At 41.9% G+C, this 19,401-nt stretch overlaps 1 protein-coding gene across 3 annotated transcripts; it reads left to right on the top strand.

The window, feature by feature from the left end:
- Positions 1-226: 226 nt before the first annotated feature.
- STK17B (serine/threonine kinase 17b) lies at positions 227-19,033 on the top strand. 3 transcript variants are annotated; one of them, XM_064158846.1, is made up of 8 exons: positions 227-248; positions 5,407-5,566; positions 9,748-9,960; positions 12,092-12,236; positions 12,462-12,588; positions 13,518-13,566; positions 14,595-14,774; positions 16,551-19,033. In XM_064158846.1, the coding sequence occupies exons 2-8, from the start codon at positions 5,445-5,447 to the stop codon at positions 16,831-16,833; spliced, it is 1,119 nt and encodes a 372-aa protein (XP_064014916.1). In that variant the 5' UTR covers positions 227-248; positions 5,407-5,444; the 3' UTR covers positions 16,834-19,033. The 3 variants fall into 3 exon arrangements, with proteins under 3 accessions (XP_064014916.1, XP_064014898.1, XP_064014908.1); XM_064158828.1 differs by lacking the exon at positions 227-248 and adding an exon at positions 3,030-3,153; XM_064158838.1 differs by lacking the exon at positions 227-248 and adding an exon at positions 3,165-3,356.
- The last annotated feature ends 368 nt before the right edge of the window (positions 19,034-19,401 follow it).

The raw sequence follows: 19,401 nt of genomic DNA, 5'->3' as shown, positions 1-19,401 counted from the left end.
ATGCTTACCTGTGATGTTATGATCTAAATCAGCACATTTTTCAGTTGGCCTACGACTCTGTGTGGTGTTCTGGCGTGCCAGCTGCATGCATGCAGCCACGCAGCCTCTGGGTACTTGATGACAGCAGTCATCCTCTTTACAGGTAGATTCCCTCTTGCTTCTTGAAGGCTGCAATATTAGAAGCAACATGTAGAAGGTGTGGCTCTTTCCCTGTGACTTTTGAACTGCAGGACACTGAAAATGCTCGGGTAAGGCCTTGCTTTGTGTATGTTGTAAGCTTGTACTGCCCTGTGGAATGGTAGAGCTACTCTTTTGCCTCATGGTTTTTGAGACCTTTTGTGACCCTACAACAGGTCTTGCCTTTTCGATGTCTTGTCAAAGAAATTACCACAAAAGAGCTGGAGAAGACAGCTCAGACACTCTCAGCTTCCATCTAAGTGTTTCTTAATGTGCACTTGTCCCCCACTCTAGTGACAGTTATCTGCTGAATTATCTGATACAGATTGCTGCCTATTCAGTCCAAATCACATCAGCCCTGTGACCAGTTTGAGTTGGAATCAGCACTCCTGGAGGGAACTTGCTCTTCCCACAAGGTTAGCTTCCTAAAACACCTGTTGCTCTGATCCATTTGAGGTGTACGTCACAGCTTTGTCAAATGGATAACTGATCACGTTCTCGATCAGAACTGGGCAGATAAGTTCTTGTCATGAAAGCCTTCAGAGACTGTGAAAGACCAGCTTTGTGATGGAGAGATAATAAGGAAAGTGAGAGAAGTTACTAAGAATGGGAATTATGAAGCTAACACTTCTCAGTTAATTTAAAAAATAGCGATTAATGACCAGATATATACATTAGTAATAAGCACAGTTCACGATCCTGTACTGTTGTGACCTTCAGCCTGTCATTCTCCCTTCTCCACCCTCTGTCGTTTTCTGTGGTGGTGTATTTAAGTGAAATTCCAAAGTCCTCAGGGTGGAGTCCTGCCAATTATACCCTTCTCTAAGTGCCAGACATGCTTCTTTGGCATTGTATAAACAGATAACCATAACATGCATGTTTTGAAGAGATTTTAGGTTGGGGGTTTTTTTTGTTTGTTTTGTTTTCAGAACTTAAAGGGAGAGTAGAGCAGATCCTGGCCTTGAAAAGGCTGAATAAAGACACACAAACAGCTGAAGTGGCAAACATTTACTATCATAGGCACTGTCATTTACTTCTTGGCACTATGTACTATAATAACCTAAAACATTTTAATTGCAGTCAGTCATTTAACTTTACTCCTGTGGATCATCTGGTATGTTGGGAATGCTGCTTGCTTTCCATACTGCACAAAGAACACTTCTCAGCAAACCAGATCATTTCTGCATCTTGTGTTGTGATTTGGCAGAAGAATCTGAAGTCATTTTAGAATGAAGCAAGGTGAGGGTCTGGAACTCCAAAGAGATGGTGGAAGTTTGTGGGAGAGAGGAAAGATGTTGGACTTTTGTCAAAAACATCCACAACTCAAAATGCTAAAAAAAAAATAGGTGGAAAGTCAAGCAAGCAGGAGTCACATGTGAAAAGTGGCTCTGTTTCTTACTAAATGTATCTAGTGCCAGCTGCATGGTATAGCATACTCTGAAGTCTTTAAGAATACTGAAGCCACCTTCACCAAAATGGCTTTCATCTGAAGTACTGCTTGTAGCAGCAGGACTTAGCTACTGCACTCACCATGCACACAGCAGTTACCATGGCATAAAGAAAATTAACTAACCCTAATGGTGCATTGCTGAAGTCAAGTTTCAAAGTCTTAAACCTCTCTGCTGTTGCTGCCTTTATGACCAATCTCTAAATCAGATGTTTGCAAATTCTGGAGTAGCAGGTTGGAGGAAATCAATCTGGCAAACAAATTGCAGCTGTTTTAAAACTCGAGTTTCAAACTCCTTGTAAAGCATGCTCTTAGGCTATTTTACATCCTCATATGAGGTCTTTAAAATAACATCTTTTAACTTTCATTGCTTCTGGATGCCCCAAAGCAAGAAGTTCTGAAGACCCTCTTGCCACTTTAGTGCATGAGAGACTGTCAGGCCGTTTGAGGTGTGTACTTGTGTAAAACCCAGAGGAAGTGGGCTCTGCTTCCGCTGCCACGCACAAACGCAAATACCAGTGGGGACTGGTGTAACAGTTACTGTTTTTAACTGGAACCTAGCCAGTGATAAGGTTGCCTGAAACTTTGCAGTCTGTCTACGCAGCAACAGCGTGTGCTGTCTCTGCTGCCGAGCGCAACGAGGCGTTGTTAACTGTAGCTGTGGGTTTCCTAGTCAGACCAGAAAGGCAAAGATAACGCTGCAGCTCTTGCTCAGCTGCCTGGGATGCGGCCGGGCTCTGCACCATCACACCTAAGACTACTTCAGCCTTTCCCGTGCCCGGCTGCTCCTAGATAAGCTCCATCGCCGCCTCTAGATGAAGCAGAACCCGGCGACTGAGGGACACTATCGCTGATTTTCAGACGATCCAACCGGCGGCTTTCCGCTCCCTGCGTTCCGTGTAGGCAGCCAAACAAAACGCTGCAGCTGCCCTAGACAAGGGACAGCGTCCCACGGTCCCGCTCTGGTCCTCCTCACCGCCGCCTTCCACATACGCGACGGACCCTACTCAGCCGGACACGTCACCCCGGGGTGGCGGGGACGCAACTGGTCCGCCTCGGCGGGGCCGAGCAAGGCCGCGGCTACCTCAATGGCGGAAGGAGGTGGTAGATGAGGAGACGCAGGAAGAGCAGGAGCGTGTCCCAGCCACAGCGGCGGCGGCGCTCTACGGCCCGCACGAAGGAGCGGAGCGGGGCGAAGCGACAGCACCTGCCGCGCGCCGCCCTGCTCAGCAGCCCCCGCCGCCTTCGCGGGCCGAGCGCCGCCGGGGTGGGGCCGGCGCCGTGCTGCCGGCGGTCCGCCAATCGTCGTGCAGACGCTTCCCCTCGCTGGGCGTGGATTGGTTCTCTGGGCATCGAGTGGGCTGGCCCAGAGGGCGCGGCCGCTTCTGCTGGGGCTGCGCCTTTCAAACGCCGGCGGTGCGGGCGCGCGTTGGGCCGTGCGCGGGTCTGGGCGGCGACCGTTGGGCCGTGAGGGGCTTCGCGGGAGCCTGAGCGGGCAGAGGAGAGCGAGTCGGTGCCGAGGGCCGCAGGTAAGGGGAGGCGTGCGCGGTAGGAGCATTGCAGTGCAGCCCGTGCAGTGGGTCTCGTCGGTGCGCACCTTGCCGCTCTGGGGAGCGCTAGTCAGCGGCGCCCTGAAGGTGCCTGTGAAGAGAGTTGAGGCTGGACCGCGGAACGCCCTGAGCTGTCTGTGGAGCGGGGCAGATCGCCGCTGAAGGGCTGAAGCGCGGCCAAGGTGAGGAGGTGGACGGAGATAGTTGCCTCCTGAGACTGGTGGGGAGCGGGCAGTCGCCGTGGGGCTCGTTACTCCTTCGGCCATCCATGTCCCAAGCCAGGGAGATGCGGGCCCTGCAGTGCCGCGTAGTGCTGTGACGCTGCTCGTCCCTGGCCCTGCGCTGCTGAGGTTTCCAAGCGCGGCGCCCCAAGGCTCCTGCTTTTTTTCCGACAAGCTACACGAGAAGAGTTTGTGCCCAGCTGAAGATAGCGTAGTGGGAAGTGTTCTCTTTAATGGGAAGTTTGCAAATGTCTTTGAGATTATGCTTCTGATGTCTGTTACTTGGGGCTTTTTGGGGCTAGGTATCACGGGTATTGCTTTCCATTTCCTGAGTGGTTAATGGCTAGAATTTGTGCCTTGGGTTTTTGGTTTTTTTTTGTAGCTAATTTGATTTCAAGTTCTTCTGGATGGACGATGTGCCAATTTCTGGCTTTCTTTCAGCTGTGAATATTTTTCCTCTACTCTTGGTCACACCGAGCTAAAAAGAGATGTGATGTCTTAGCAGAGAAACAGTTCATTCAACAACAAACAAAAATTGGTTTTAGTAATTACTCTTTTAAAATAGCAATGTAAAATGAAAGTTTGCACAGTGCATTTAATAATGCTAAGCTCTTAATCAGTTTGATCAGTCGTCTAATGTAAAGAAATGTGTGCTGAAGTACTGCAGTGGCAAGCCTTTAGCTGTTGAACTCTGGTGAGTGCAGCTCTAAGGAGAGTCATGTAAAATTCCCGCTATCTGAACCAGTCTCTTCAAGCATCAACTGTCACAGAACTGGGGGAAAAGGAGTGCGTGGTTCTTAGAAATGAGCCGATTCAAAGGTTTGAATGTTAGTTTGTATTTTGACCTCTTGATAATTTTTAAGAAACTACTTGATGCTTATCAAATGGACCTTTGAAGATACTCTTTAACTGCTCAGGGGTTATTTTTCCTACTAAATCATAAATATCCATATTCCAAGTAGCTACTCTTTAGAGTAATGCTTGTTGAGTACTGGCCTGTATTTGAGATATAACTGGTTTGCTCCCTCAGAAGTTTCTGATTGTGTATTTCTGTCACTTGAAAACTGAATGCAAGTTTGACTGTATCCAAGCTGTAATTAGCTTCATGATTTGCTTTCCTCTTTATTAGTAAAGATAAACGTACTCTTTAACTTAAGCCATCAATTACGGTTTCTGTTATCTTTGGTAACCTTTCTTTCTTACTTACCTTGCTGTTGCATTTCACCTGAGGAGGTGCTTCAAGCCTATAAACGTGAATGCAAAACGTCAGCCTTTTTACCATCGGTCAGATGGGTTTTTTGAACAGTAGCAGTACTAGGGGTGGTTGTGCCTTTGTAATGTGCTGTTCTACTGGTTTATTAAGGTAATCTAGTCAGGATTGCTGCATCATTTGGTTCTAAATTATCTGAATTTGTGGAGATGTTGTTGTTCATGCAGCTTTCTGGCAATCTAGCATTAAAATGAAACTTTATTGAGCTCTGATGGAAAAAAAAACCTCTTTCTCTGTAGATAGTTCTTCCTGCTGTGTTGCAGACAACAAACAGGAAGCAGTTTTGGTTAAATCGCTGAGGGATAACAGTTAAAAATGTAAACTTGAGGAAATTGCTGCAACTTATTCAGAATCCAAAGAAGAGTTAAAGGTTATTTTCAGAAAGCCTAAAAGTAAAAAAGTATGTATCATTAACAGCAAAGTTGTTACTAGCATTCTTACTAGAACCAAAACTTACTCCTAATCCTATTATGGAGATACTTCGGGGGGGGGGTGTGTGTGTGTGTGTGTGTAAGAAACCACCGATTTATCTTGAATGTTTATTAAATAAAAATCAGTTTTCTTAGCATGTGTTGGTGAGTGTTCCTTTTAGGTTTTGTTTTTATGATGCTTAAATGTGGTGTTTTCAGATCACTACTGAACAAACTTTAGGCTATTGTAGTCCAATCCACCTAAACTCTAATTATGTACTTTGTTGTAATTATGGAACTTTTTAAACTTCTAATTGTTTTGCTTTAACAGGTCACTGGTAGAAGAGAGAGAGAGAGCAGTTCCTGACAATGTCAAGGAGAAAGTTGGAGAATAAAAGCCTTTCAGGCTTGTTAGCTACATCTCTGCAGACACAAATCAAGACGGACAATTTCCACCATTTTTATATGCTTGAATCGAAGGAGTTAGGAAGGTAAGATTGCTCCTACTTTAGTTCTGCAAGTGGAATTTCTGTTGCAAGAAAATTCTTTGTGCAGTGACAGACCTATTCTGTCAAATTTTTATGATAGTGGGAGATGAACTATCCCTCGCTCCTCCAGCACTTCCTTCTTTGCAGTGCCCAACAGGTTCTCTAGGGCCCAGAAAAAGGTACAGTGAGACATGAATTTCCAGCCTTTTCCATGTCTTGTGTTCCTGGGCATGCAGATACGGAGTTGTCTGCTTTTTTCTTACATTTTCTCTCTCTAGTCACACATCATATTCCAAATACATAAAGAAAACATGACATGGTAATGCTGCAGGAGAAAGAATGGGGATTTCGAGTTGATTGTTCTGTTGTTTGAGAGCCTGAAATCCAGGAAATCAAGACCTTTTTCTCCCACCCTCAAGCAGTTAGACCAACTTTTGACCAACCTGCTGTGTTGGAGTAGTTGTGCTTCCCTTGCTCAGGTTTGTAACAGTGAAATAGGAAATTAAAAAAAAAATCCCAAATCAATAGCCTTGGTATTTATTGTGCTGTTTCAGGCATCTAAATTGATGCTTTTTTAAAATTACTAGCTTGACTGATACCTTGGGAATACTCAGTGAACTGTATGTAAAGATACACAAATGTGATGCCATGGTCACTTTTCCAGGATCTACAATAGAAGCGGCCTGGTCAGTCTTAGTTGTTCCTTACTGTGCTACATAGTGATCTGTTCCACCTGCAGCTTGTTTTGTTATCAGTGATGCACTTCTAGGTGTGATTTTGTACTTGGGTTAGGTTTTTTTCTCTTAGCGTGTGCTTTTTCTGATGCACTTCTACGCAAGTGCACCTTGCAGCCCAGAGCTGTTCTCTCTTCTTACCCCTCCAGCAGCAGTTCATATCCACCCTCCTCCAGAGCTCCAGTCTCAGGTGCCTGTGAGATAATGTCTAAAGCCAAAGTAGAGATTTGCTGTGGGTTCTAAACCAGTCTTTAATGCTTTCTGGACGTGCAAAATCAGACATAACAAAATAAGTGCCAAATTGCAAAGAAACAGAGGCACACTTTGGACTGTTCCTAGCCTGACAGAGTGTTTGTGTGTGCATTTTTAAGTGTCTACAACACTCTGTAATTGATGTAAAATTCACCTTTCTTTGTAGCTTCTCTAAAATATTTCATGTTTTCTTTTCACTTAATTTTTTTTCTTCCTCTTCAGGTTAGTAAGTAAATGGTTCTTTTATTCTTCTGTGCTTGGGCTTCCCAAGTCTCATTTCTTCCTCCCACACCCTTATCTTTTAGGTCCTTTGGTATTTAAGACTGACTCACGAATCTGGCAGGTTCTCTTCAGTGGGTTAAGTAGTTCTGTCCCAGTGTGTGGATGGCTTGGCTTTGAAGTAGTTGAATTTCTGTGGTTTATAACTTAGGATATGAAAACAGCTTGAAATATTTTTTTATCTTGTAAAATTGGCCCGTAAAATGTGGTGGTAAAGCAGCTGCTTTGCAGGCCAGAGGGAGTGGGAACCATTTTGCTTCAGTGCAGCACTTTAGATACGACTGAGGAAATTCTACTGTTCGAAAGCAAGTTCTGGATTTAATAATATTGTCTTAATAATTGGCACGCTATAAAGACAGGGTAAACAAGTGGAAATTCCTAACGTCACTCTGGAGATACAGTGACCCTTCAAAGCTATCACACCCACAGCAGCTAGAAGGCAGATGCAAAAAACTATCATGGAAGATCTTGCTGTTCTCGTGAAACTCAACCAGTTCCCTTTTGTAATTTTAGAGGAACTTTTGTGGTTGACAGGGTGATGTGATGCTAAAATGAGAATGTAAGCTGTGGGGGAGGAGCTCAGACTTCACTATGTTAGGAAATTTAGCTCAGGAACTTTAGTTAGGAACTTCATCTCTGCCATAACATGCTGGTTTAACAATTGCAGAAGGGCTCAGCCATTTCAGGCTTGTAAATAGTTGCTAAAATAGAGTGTGCATCTATCAGGCTATTAAGCTTTCACCCCTTCAGTTTTTCATTTGAATTGTACTTTAAAGGAAAGCACAACACTTAGGCAAAAATGGACAAAGAAACCCTACAACTAATTGCTGTTGGAATAAATTATGACAGGAGCTATTTTGTTGAATTTATATCTAAATAAGCAATAGCAGCATGATTGAAGGTCAAGTTTGCATGCTTAATTTAGACAAATTAGCATGTAGAGATCTGGTTTGGTTTTTATATACTGATGTCTAGGGGTTTTCTCAGACTCATTTTCTGATGGTAGTGGGTTTTTTTTGTTGTTAAAGGATGTTCCTTTTAGGCATTGGTGTATTTGCACCAAAAGAAAGACAAAGCCTGCAAGATAAGATTGTTTTTTCTACTGAAGAAGCTAAATTTAATTGGAAAGGGAGAACTTGAATAGTACTGAGCTTTATCATTAAATTTGTTCTTAGTATGTTGTGGTAGCGATAAAACATGTGGAAAAGCTTCTTTTAAAGAAAAAAAGTGTGGATCTTATTCACCGTACACAGTTTTATAGCTGTTTTTAGAACTTCACAGTCTATTTTAGCCCTTCAGGCTGTTGTTTTAAAAATAATGTTTCTTGTATCACTTGAAAATACTTTGCGAGTTGCAGTGAGGCATTGCTGGGAATGCAGAATTTGGGATTATAAAACCATGTTTTTCAAGAGTTTGTAACTTGGCTTAAAAGCCTGCATTTTTCATCCTAGTATTTTTAAAGGTCAGCTTGGTGTTTTAGCTACAGCTTGTGGGTTTCTTTTGAAAATGTTTCATTGCCAAAATACATTTGTTTCCATACCTAAACAGCTGGCTAGGAAATGAAGCAGCTCACTTTAGCTGAGAAAGAGACTGCCGAGTGGCAAATGTTTTCCTATATGACGTTTAAATGTTTTGCAGATACCTGAAGTTTTTTAGTGGTACTGTGTGATTTGTAGAGGGAAGTTCTTGATATTCCATTCTAATATTATCTGCGCTGAAGACCTTCCCCTTTGTCCTTGCATAAAAACGTTTTCTGTGTTCATTCCCTACATTTCACAGAAATTTGCCTTGTTCATTGCTGTATCCTGTAGGTGTTTGTGTGGGGTTTGCGTCTAGGATTGCCAATCTGACCAAAGTCCTAGGCATTGTTGTAGGGTCTCATACCTTGCTCTGCCTCAAACAGGAAGTTTTGAGGGAGACCTTCATAGAATCATAGAATGGTTTAGTTTGGAAGGGACCTCAAAGATCATCCAGTTCCAACCCCCTGCCATAGGCAGGGACACCTACCGCTAGAACAGGTTGCTCAAGGCCTCATCCAACCTAGCCCTCACCTCCAGGGAGGGAGCATTCACAACCTCCCTGGGCTACCTGTTCCAGTGTTTCGCCACCCTCACTGTAAAGAACCCTTCCTGACATCTAGTTTGAATTACTCCTTTGCCAGTTTAAACCCATTACCCCTTGTCTTATCATTACAAGACCTTGTAAATAGTCCCTCCCCAGCCTTCCTGCAGGCATCCTTCAGATACTGAAAGGCTACTATAAGGTCGTCTTGAAGCCTGTCCTCATAGCAGAGGTGCTCCAGCCCTTTGAGCATCTTTGTGGCTCTCCTCTGGACTGTCTCTAACAGTTCAATGTCCTTCTTGTGTTGGGGGCTCCAGAACTGCACAATCCAGGTGGGGTCTTACAAGAGCAGAGTAAAGGGGGAAAATCCCCTCCCTTGCCCTGCTGGCCACACTTCTCTTAACGCAGCCCAGGACATGGCTGGCTGCCTGTGCTGCGCGTGCACATTACCGGCTCGTGTTGAGCTTTTCATCAGCCCAGACCCCCAGGTCCATTCGCCACCCAGCCTGGATTTGTGTTTGAGATTGTGCCAACCCAGGTGCAGGACCTTACACTTGGCCATGTTGAATGTCATGAGATTGGCCTGGGCCCACCTCTCCAGCCTGTCCAGGTCTCTCTGGATGGCATCCTTGCCCTCTAGCAAGTCGACTGTGCCACACAGCTTGGTGTCATCTGCAACCTTGCAGGGAGTGGACTTGATACCTCTGTCTGTGTCACTGACAAAGTTGTTAAACAGCACTGGTCCCAGCACTGACCCCTGAGGGATGCCACTTGTCACTGGTCTCCTAACCAAATTCTAATGATAGTTTACATACTTTGCATGTCTTAGGTTATAATGTGTTCCCTTTTATTTTGCAGAGGTAGATGTGCTGTAGTGCGAAAATGTATAGCTAAATCCACAGGCCAAGTGTATGCAGCTAAATTCCTGAAGAAAAGAAGAAGAGGTCAAGATTGCAAAGCTGAGATATTTCATGAGATTGCTGTACTGGAATTAATGAAATCTAATCCTCGCATAGTTAATCTCCATGAAGTCTATGAAACGGCAAATGAAATTATCTTAGTGTTGGAATAGTAAGTATGCCTTCAGCAGATGTTCCACATCTGTAATGACTGAAAACTTGTACTTCCTTTGCAGGTTCTGAGCTAAACTCGGTGGGTTTGTTGGATTTAAAGTATTTGGCTTTCAGAGCCGTTTCCTTCAGAATTCTCCTTTCTTTACAAATGTTACTCTGGTTTCTCATTATCTCTGAAAACAAGTCTAATTTGGGAATTCGATTTGAATTATCTGTCATATTGGCTCATATTCACACGTACAGATGTGTGAATTGCTGTTTGGAATGTGAGGAACAAAAATACAGTTTGTGAAAATAATTCAGAATGTGTCTCTCTATGATTTCAGTTTCCTGTTTAAAGTATTTGAAGAGCTTTTAATGGTGGTCTGCACACACCAGGATGAATTCCTTCCAACTTTCCAAAGAATGCAGCTAGATAATCTTTAAAAAAGAAAGCTTTTTTTTCCTGGAACTAGATAATTCCTAACTTTCTTGTTTTTCTGAGAAGGCTAAAATAGTAAATAGCGTAGAATTAAAAACAAAGCTTAGATGACAAGCTTTCCTTCGCAAGAGCAAGTGCGAGTTCACATGTAACCCATACTGATTTTCCTGCTCCTCTTTCAGCTCAGCTAACTGTCTTCCTCATCAAAGCTCTGTAATGAAATGGCTTCTGTATACTACACTGGTGTTAGTGGCCTACCTTATGGTAGTGTTGAGAAGTCTGCAGGTCCTAATTCTCATGGAGTGAGCAGAGAGTTCATGATGCTTTGAACTAACATCTCCTGGAGCAGAATACAGAGACCTTTTTTTGGTTTTGGATGATCAGAACTCTGAAGCAGTGCTTTAAAAATTGCCAAAATGAACCTCTTGCTCATAAAATAGGTTATACAAGCATTTCCCATTTGGCTGCATTCTCTCTCTTATATGCTACTCTCTGTACAAACACATGTTTTTTAAATGAGAGAGATAAATGGTCTTACCAAGGCCATCTTTGCAGTGGGACTTAGTAAAGATGTGAATACTTCGAAAGCCCCACAACAGAAGTTGCTGTTTTTGTCATCTGAGGGTCAAAGGCTGTTGGAAGCAATCCAGATATTCCAAGAGAAAGCTGGCATCTGTACCAACTCACTCAACAGCTCTAAGTAAGCAGCCTTGAGGAAGAAGTATGAAAACTTGAAGCTTAGCAGTGGCACCTCTGTTTTAGTGTGGAAATGGCTAATTGCAAAGTGGCAGAGCTGAGGCCTTGTATTTCTGAGTATTCTGAACTAGAGTTCTGGAAGATCCTGCTTGTTGTCTAGGCAACTGTATATTCATCACTGGTGTGCTAGGTTTTAGTTCTCTCTGATTTTCAGTCTTCCAACAGAATGGCCAGACCTAGGTGGCAGACATGCAGCTTCCTCCTGCTCTGGAAATACTCCTCAGCATCTCTAGCTGTCCATTGCATTGTAGTTCTTGCATTTACACTGTAGCCTCATGTGAAAAATTACTTTTCTCCCAAATTCAGAGACTACAAATAATGCTGGGCTGTCTTGCTTTCAGCTGTATGTGGAACTGGTCTAATGGAAGAAATGCTAGATCTGACTTGAAGAGAAGGGCTTCTCTTGTTAGGGAATGAGAGGACTCATCTTTCTGCTGGCATTTTCACACTCACAGGAGAACAGGCTTGAGGGAACCAAAGCATTATGAGGTTGTCAGCCACTACCCACTGTTGCCAGCTATGAGGAAATCAAAATCATCATCAGTTTCTGTTTTTGTTGTTTTTTGTTGGGTGGTTTTCCTGTTCTAAGTGCTTATATCATATGTCATGGCATATGGTGGGGTGAGAGGTGAATAACAACAATAGGAGGAGCTTGATTTAGATGAGAAATTAGGAAGAAATTCTTCCCTGTGAGGGTTTTGAAGCACTAGAACAGGTTGTCCAGAGACAAACTTGGATGGGCCCTTGAGTAAGCTGTACTAGGAGGAGGCATCCCTGTCCATGGCAAGGGAGTTGAAACTAGCTGATCATCAAGTTCCATTCCTGATTCTATGAATATTCCCAGCCTCTCTGAGAGTAGGAATACATAGTATGTACTGCATATGAAACTTCTCTTCACTGAAGCTGAATTCAAAGCTAATATAGCTAATAAGTCATCTTGACTGTGTTTCAGTGCTGCTGGAGGAGAAATGTTTGACTTGTGTGTCCCAGATCTGGACGACAGAATTGGCGAAAGGGATATTGTAAGACTTATAAGACAGATACTTGAAGGACTTTGCTGCTTGCATGAAAACAATATTGTTCATCTTGACTTAAAGGTGAGGGTGTTGTGGACTTACTATTTCAGTAGTTTGCCTTCAATTTAACATTATGATAATCAAATTTTTTTTAATACAAAAGATGAGAAAAAGGAATGTATTAAATGAAATCCTTTTATAAAACGTTTATTGATAAGCATTGCATAATAGAAACCAAAATGTCAGATTGATGAATTATAATTTCTTTGCAGCTTGTGTTTCATTGAGAATTCTTTTCTGTTCTAGCCTCAAAATATTTTGCTGAGCAGTGTCAATCCTCTGGGTGATGTAAAAATTGTAGATTTTGGTATGTCTCGGAAGCTTGAGAGTTGCAGTGAGCTGCGGCAGATCATGGGCACAACAGAGTACTTAGGTATGGAAGAGCTGCTTCACAGTTCCTGATGTGTGCTTTTGAGAACACAAACAGTTCATGTCATGTGCTTATCAACTTGGTACTTGTTACCAGAGAACGAGCAACAGGACAAGGCAACATGTTTGAACTGCTCTTCTTTTTGAGTGGTAACCACGCATTTGCACCAAAAGTAGAGCAATAACTACACTAATTTCATGCTGCAATGTTTGCTGTAGTGCAGACTCTTAAACCAACCAGGAATTTGGGCTGTTGTTTTTTTTTTTAATTAAACTACAGTATTAGAATGGAAATACAACATTAGAGTTAAAAGTACAACGTTGGTATGCACGAAGTAGGATTGCTTGGTTTGTTTTTTTTAATTAGGAATGTTTGTATCATGATTTGGAGAAAAAGTATTCCTCTGGAAGAGAAAGATTGCAGTCAACATTTGGCCTTCTCTGAGAGATGGGCCAGTGTAAATGATCTCTAAGATCCCTTCCAACCGAAGCCATTCTATGATTTGCCTACACTCCATTTTAAGAGCTCTTCAATCTGTAATGAATAACTTGCTATCTAGTGCATGCTAACAGCCACTCATCCTGAAAATGGCTTGGTCATCTGGCTTTACACTGATAATGTGCTGAAGGCTTTACACATTCCCCTTCAAAAGCTATATATTTTAAAACATCTTAGAATAGTCTTTTCTGTGCATACAATTGAGAAGAAAATAGATTAGACTTCAGGCCACGTAAGCTGTTCACACTACAGCAGTACTACATTTTCTTGCCAACCTTGTGGCTTGAAAATAAATACCCTTTGTTATTGAAGCTGTGTGTTTAGTCTCATTAGAATGGTTGGCAAAAAAAAATCCAGAAACTTAGTGTATGATTCAAGGCTGCTTGAATATGTATCTATTAAAGTAATTTTCTTCTCCCCATTTATTCCTCTAGCTCCAGAAATCTTGAACTATGATCCCATCACCACAGCCACAGATATGTGGTAGGTTTTATACATTAAATGATTATATTTAGGTGGACAGCCTAGGGACTGGGTCCAGACTGTGATGCAGTTTCATCTGGTTTCTAAGAATATACTTCTGTTGGCTGGCTGACCAAAAGAGGGAGAGTTGGAAGGGAAGCCTCAGGATATAACCTGGGGCTTACAAGAATCACTTTGTACGGGTCTATTGCACACCTAGTAGGGAATGCAGATAGCCTCTTAATATGCAGAGTATAGGTGTTTGTTCTAAGACAGCACTAACAGTGACTGAGTAGCATGTTTCAGGTGTTAGTTACTCTTGGACGGCATGCTCCCGGTATTAACTGCTCTTGGACACTCCTCTCTCCCTTTCTCTCTGTCATTAAATCTATTATACAAAGGACAAAAATATTTTAACTCTCTGTTTCTTACCTGTACAGCAATATCTGCAGAACAAGTCATTAAAATGAGACAAATATCATAAAATAATCCATGCTTTTCTGAAGCATGCCTTTGTAACCTATTGATTTCCTGAGCTATGTTAGTGTATAGGCTAGCTTTGGGATGTTTCCATAAAAACACTATATTCATATGCTTTTCTTCAGCATCTAAGGAATTAAAATCCATTTGTAAAAGTTGCTGTGATCTAATTACTCCTTTGACATTCTCAACTCGTAAGAGTAACTAAACTTGATAGTGAATGTTAAACCACTTGTCTGCTTTTGTGGGAAGACATAAACCCAAACTGTTGGTGTTCTACTCAACTACAAAGCAGCTGTGTGTTTACGGTCTGTAGGGGTTGCTAAGTAAAACAATACTAAGTGCTGTGTAAAAGTGATAGATTTTCTTTTCCCAACAACCCCAGTAAGAACAAAAGAGTATCTTGAAAGCAAGCAGTTAAGCTTATCACATGTAACTTAAGGTGGCACCTGATGTTTCAAAGTCTTTGAGTGTGGTGTACCTCAGGGCGTTTGATCTTCAATGCAATAAATATGGGGGTATGTTGTGTAGGTGCCCTAGTAAGATCTTATGTTGTTCTCTCACCTCAGGAACATAGGTGTCATTTCATATATGCTGCTGACACTGGAATCTCCATTTGTGGGAGCTGATAATCAAGAAACATACCTTAATATATCTCAAGTTAATGTGGATTATTCAGAGGAAACTTTCTCATCAGTTTCACAGCCTGCTAAAGACTTCATTCAAAAACTACTTATAAAAAACCCGGCGTAAGTAACAAACTCTCCCAGGCAAGAATCCTGCCTTTTGTGTTTATGGTGCACTTAGAAAAAGGGAATCTTAACTTGGGAGCTTCATATTCCTGCGTTCATCAGTCAAACATTCACAGTTGTCAGCTGCATTTATAGGAGTGGATGTTTATGCTTTTCCACATGTGTGAAAAAGGTCTTTGTTTTGCTCTCTGGCTGTTCTTGTAGCAAGCTTCAACTTTGTATTTTCAATGTCTTCTGTCTTCATTCACAGGATAGGCTATTAACAAATCTGACGTATGTTCTGGAAAGGTCACATTCTTGTCTGCAGTCTGACCTTTTATTGCACAGCTTGGAGAGACAGAATGCAATCACTTCTGATGCAGTGCTTTCTTGTTTCCTGACTTATGTTGAGTGTATCTTTTTACTTTAATGTGTTTTTTATCAGAACTTGGCAGTCTTCTGACTGAGTAATCATTTTCAGAAATATCTAGCCTTCTGGCATCTGTAGTCTTTCAAAAAAAGTTCTCAATCAGTAGCACAAACTTATGTTTGTAAGGCATGCTTCCAGCAGTCTGCATTCTTCAGGGTTTCAGACTCACATCAGGGCCTTTTCAAGTAGCTGAACTTTGAGAAATGTTTGAAGAGTAGGAGAGTTACAGGCACTGACTGTCCACATTTGCTGCAGGTGTTAAATCTGGGTATTTTTTAACTGTTGCACAAGCAAATACAGTTAAACCCAAAGCCTCACCACCCTAGAAGCTACATATGGGGGAATAGTATTTAGTAAAATCAGTCATGTTCCATTAGGCATGGTAGGTATTGTCATTTGTGGTGACAGTAGTCACTTTAGAGAGCCTGCAGTGAGACAGTGACCATCTTGTGTGGGTGAGATGAGGTTCATTGATAGGAGAGGATAATGGGAGATAACATCCGTCAAGTGCCTGCTTTGAGGAAATAAGAACTCCATGTAAACTCTGATCTGAACAGTCCTTTCTATCTAAGCCTCTCTTGTAAATGGTTTGCCAGTGTCTGGAATAATTCACAAAACCTGTAGCATCATGAGGGGCGATGTTAGGAGAGCTTGCTTTGGTTGATGTGTGGACCTATGGGATGTTTGACATTCTGACACAGCTGCTACTCTACTTGCTTCTGGGCGTCTCCGAGCCTTTGTTACATCTTATCAACACTCCTCCTCCCCACTCCAATTCTTGGGGACTATACTTTCAAAGAACGCCAGGTTGGAAGGGACATCATAGATCATTCAAAGATCATCTGGTCCAAGCTTTTGCCTTTTTTTTTAATGGTAAGCACAGTTGATATCTTTTTTAATTCTGTCTAGAGAAGAGAAAGGTGAGTGGGGACCTTATTACTGTCTACAAATACCTGAAGGGTGGCTGTCAGGAGGATGGAGCCAGTCTCTTTTCAGTGATACCCAGTGACAGGATCAGGGGCAATGGATGTAAACTCAATCATAGGAAATTCCATCTCAACATGAGATTATTTTTTTTTTTACTGCAAGGCTGCTGGAGCCCTGGAGTAGGCTGCCTAGAGAGGTTGTGGAGTCTCCCTCTCTGGAGAGTTCCAACCAAGCTTTAGATGCATGTTGTCAGTACTTAGCTGTGGAAGGGTCTAATGTGTTCTGTAGCACAAAAGTCCTGCAATAATCACTATTTAGTGTCAATTCTGCTTTAGATTTCTTAGCTGTTATTGATTCTCTTAACCAGTGTCATCTGTTTTAGTGACACTTTCAGTATTGCTGAAATTAAGCAATTTTACCCTTTTTTTCTTTCAAAGGGAAAGACCCACAGCGAAGGCCTGTCTTTCTCACTTGTGGTTGCAGCAAGGGGAGTTCATGCTCTTGTGCAGCCCTGAAGAAACTTCTTGCTCTTCTCCAATGGCAGAACATACAGCAAAGTGCTTGGCAGAGTGGCACATCAAACCCGTCTGTAATGGTACCTGTAGCAACAAGGAAGACAAGGAAAACATCCCAGAGGACAGCAGTACAGTCTCCAAGCGTTTCCGTTTTGATGATTCCTTGCCATATCCCCAAGACTTGATGACAGACTTTGTATGCTAGTGTGTGCTGCAGCCTTCAGAAGTGTGTTTAGTGTAGATGCACAGTTGTTCCAGTGGGGAACGTGAGAGGTGGTGTGCTGCTGCGTGTGGCATTGGCATACTGGAAATGCACTTTGATTCTCTTATGCTGGTGCCTCCTTTTCTGTCCATTGCTGGCAATGGATTTAAGCCCTAAGGAACTGTGGTTCTTGCACCAATAAAATGAATTATTTTTTTAAGAAGATATAATTAAATATTTTTGCACTCCTCAAATTTTTAGTTGAAAACTGATGCTAGATTTAACAAGCTCAGACCTGAAAGTAAGTTTGTTTAAATGGAAGCTGTGCCAAGCAGTAGTGGAATACAGATGTGCTTTTATGGCTAGCCTTAAGAAATTGGTCTAAGCACAGAAACTGCATCTCGCTACCTTGTGGCCTTATTCTAGCTGTTCTCATCGCTTTGCATGGAAGCTGATGGTGGTATGTTTGGGAAGTATAACTCTTTTCTTGGGGCTGTTTGGAAAGCTGCTTCCTCGCTAGGATCAGTAGTAGTTCAGGAGGTGTTTCTACCTTAGATCTGGTCCACTTCAGGACTGTTGTACACACTCCGTTTTCTCTGTGTTGGATCTCTGCAAAGCTTGAACAGAAGTGGGTTGCCAGTCCCTGTGCCAGTGGTCCTTTGCTGCTTGTTTGAAAGGGATGAGAGTTCCATGCTGATTAGGATATCTGAAAGATTTGTTAGTTTGCTTTCATGAAGTCTCTGAAGTATTATCATCTTCCTGTGGTGACACCTATTCCTCATCTTAAGAAGCACGCAAAACCCCCTAAACTAGAAAGCCTTTTCAGAGTTAAAAGTAGTAACCGAATAAAGTGATGACTATTTCTGCCAGTGAAGATGCAATGAAAAGGTTTTTGTGATGCCCATCTTGTGGGCATTTTCCTGTCAGTTATTACCCATAACTTTACCTCATGCCCACTTTGAGAAATGGACTGCAGCCTCACAGTACCTAGTAATTAGTTCAAGACTTTAAACATGTCTTTAGTAGTTTGTTGCTTTCAAGTTGTATCTCCCTCCACTTCCTGTTTTTAGGCTTTGAGGAAAGTTCTGACTTGGAGGAAATATCAGTTATGCCTTAACAGCCTGGAACAAATACTGACATGAGAAAAATCCTAATACTCAGGCTGGAAATCTTTGTGTAGGGAATGTATTCAAATTTCTGTAAATATTTTGAAAGCAAATGGCACTTTAAAGTACTTTGGGGATTTTCCACTCCTCAAGACTTACCATCTGTGGTTCAGATTTGGTTTGTACAGAAAATACCATAATCTAGTAATTTTTGAGTGTGCCCATGGACTTCTCAGTAGTTAGGCAGATGGAGGTTTTGGAACTAGGTGTGACTGAGAGGTGAATATGAGTGGTTTATGTTACCTTTGTTCACCCAAGTCAGGAACAGGGTTTTACAGAAATAGATTTCAGTATCAGGGATTACTATAAGGCATGGGGGAACTCAGGACTGTTGTCTCTGTTCTGGATGGCACTCATGCTGACAGGTCACCTGAGGTGCAAGGCAGGTGACACTATCTTTCAGCTTATGTTTGTCAGAAGTAAAGGTTTTCCATGACTTCATCTCACATGAAATGAAGTAACAGATCCATTCAGAGAACAGGAAGTTCAGATGCTGAAGTACGAACAAACCACACCAAGTCTCTATTTCTTGTGTAACCTCTTTCAGTGATGCTGATAATCTCCTGAATTATCCAGTGACTTTGGAGACAGTTGTGTTCGGGTACTACAGACCTTTTAATTTTCAAAGTCTTTCCATTTAGAATCTCACCTAACCTGCTTTTTCCACTAGCACAGAATCCGCTATGAACTGGGTAAATTAACAATACAAACTCTCTTACCTATACTCAGAAGTCTAAGTTCACTTAAAAGAAAAAAGAAAATGTCAAAATGCTGTAATGGATAAAGGTAGAAAAGAATGCCTATAAAATGAACATATGTTAAAATTCTGGAGAATAAAGTTGAAAGTATATGCCAGCACTTTATGACAAAGTTGTTATTCCTAAAAATTTTTATTATTGCATCTGATGTTTACATTTCTGACTACTTTTGGAGCTAACTTATCTTTAAATAAATGAAACTTTGGCATATTCAAGGAACGTAAGTTTTGTAGACTTAAGTTTCCGTTAAGTACAAATAAAAATATACCTTGAATCAGATTGTGTTTGGATCCATGCCTTTATTTAAAAATATTCTCGTGCTTGCATAACTTCACTTCAATGTAAATACATTGTTAGCCCATCTTGCTTCCCGCCATCTTACTGGGCATTCCCAAGTGTCAGTGAGTGATGAGTACCGTTTTAAGCTGACTGAAGTCATCTTTCTATGCAGTTTTTATATTAAAAAAAATGAGTTAACTTGGCCTTTTTTTCAAAGTTGTTTTCATTTCTTCACAGAACCAGAGAATGATTGAGGTTGGAAGGCATCTTTTGTAGTCATGTTGTCCAACCCCTCTTCTCAAGCAGAGTAGGGTCCCCTAAACTTTTGTTGGCCAGGACCATGTCCAGATGGCTTTTGGATCTTTTGG

This window comes from Pogoniulus pusillus, chromosome 2, assembly GCF_015220805.1.
Source record: "Pogoniulus pusillus isolate bPogPus1 chromosome 2, bPogPus1.pri, whole genome shotgun sequence".
In the NCBI taxonomy this organism is placed as follows: Eukaryota; Metazoa; Chordata; class Aves; order Piciformes; family Lybiidae; genus Pogoniulus; species Pogoniulus pusillus.
The sequence above is the reverse complement of the archived record's forward strand: the minus strand, read 5'-3'. Positions and strand labels throughout refer to the sequence as shown.

Bases quoted from the DNA above. Each gene is read 5' to 3' on its own strand.
- STK17B (XM_064158846.1), top strand. From the start codon at position 5,445: ATGTCAAGGAGAAAGTTGGAGAATAAAAGCCTTTCAGGCTTGTTAGCT. The intron at 12,237-12,461 runs GTGAGGGTGTTG...TTTCTGTTCTAG, and splicing joins TTGTTCATCTTGACTTAAAG to CCTCAAAATATTTTGCTGAG. The intron at 12,589-13,517 runs GTATGGAAGAGC...TTATTCCTCTAG, and splicing joins GGGCACAACAGAGTACTTAG to CTCCAGAAATCTTGAACTAT.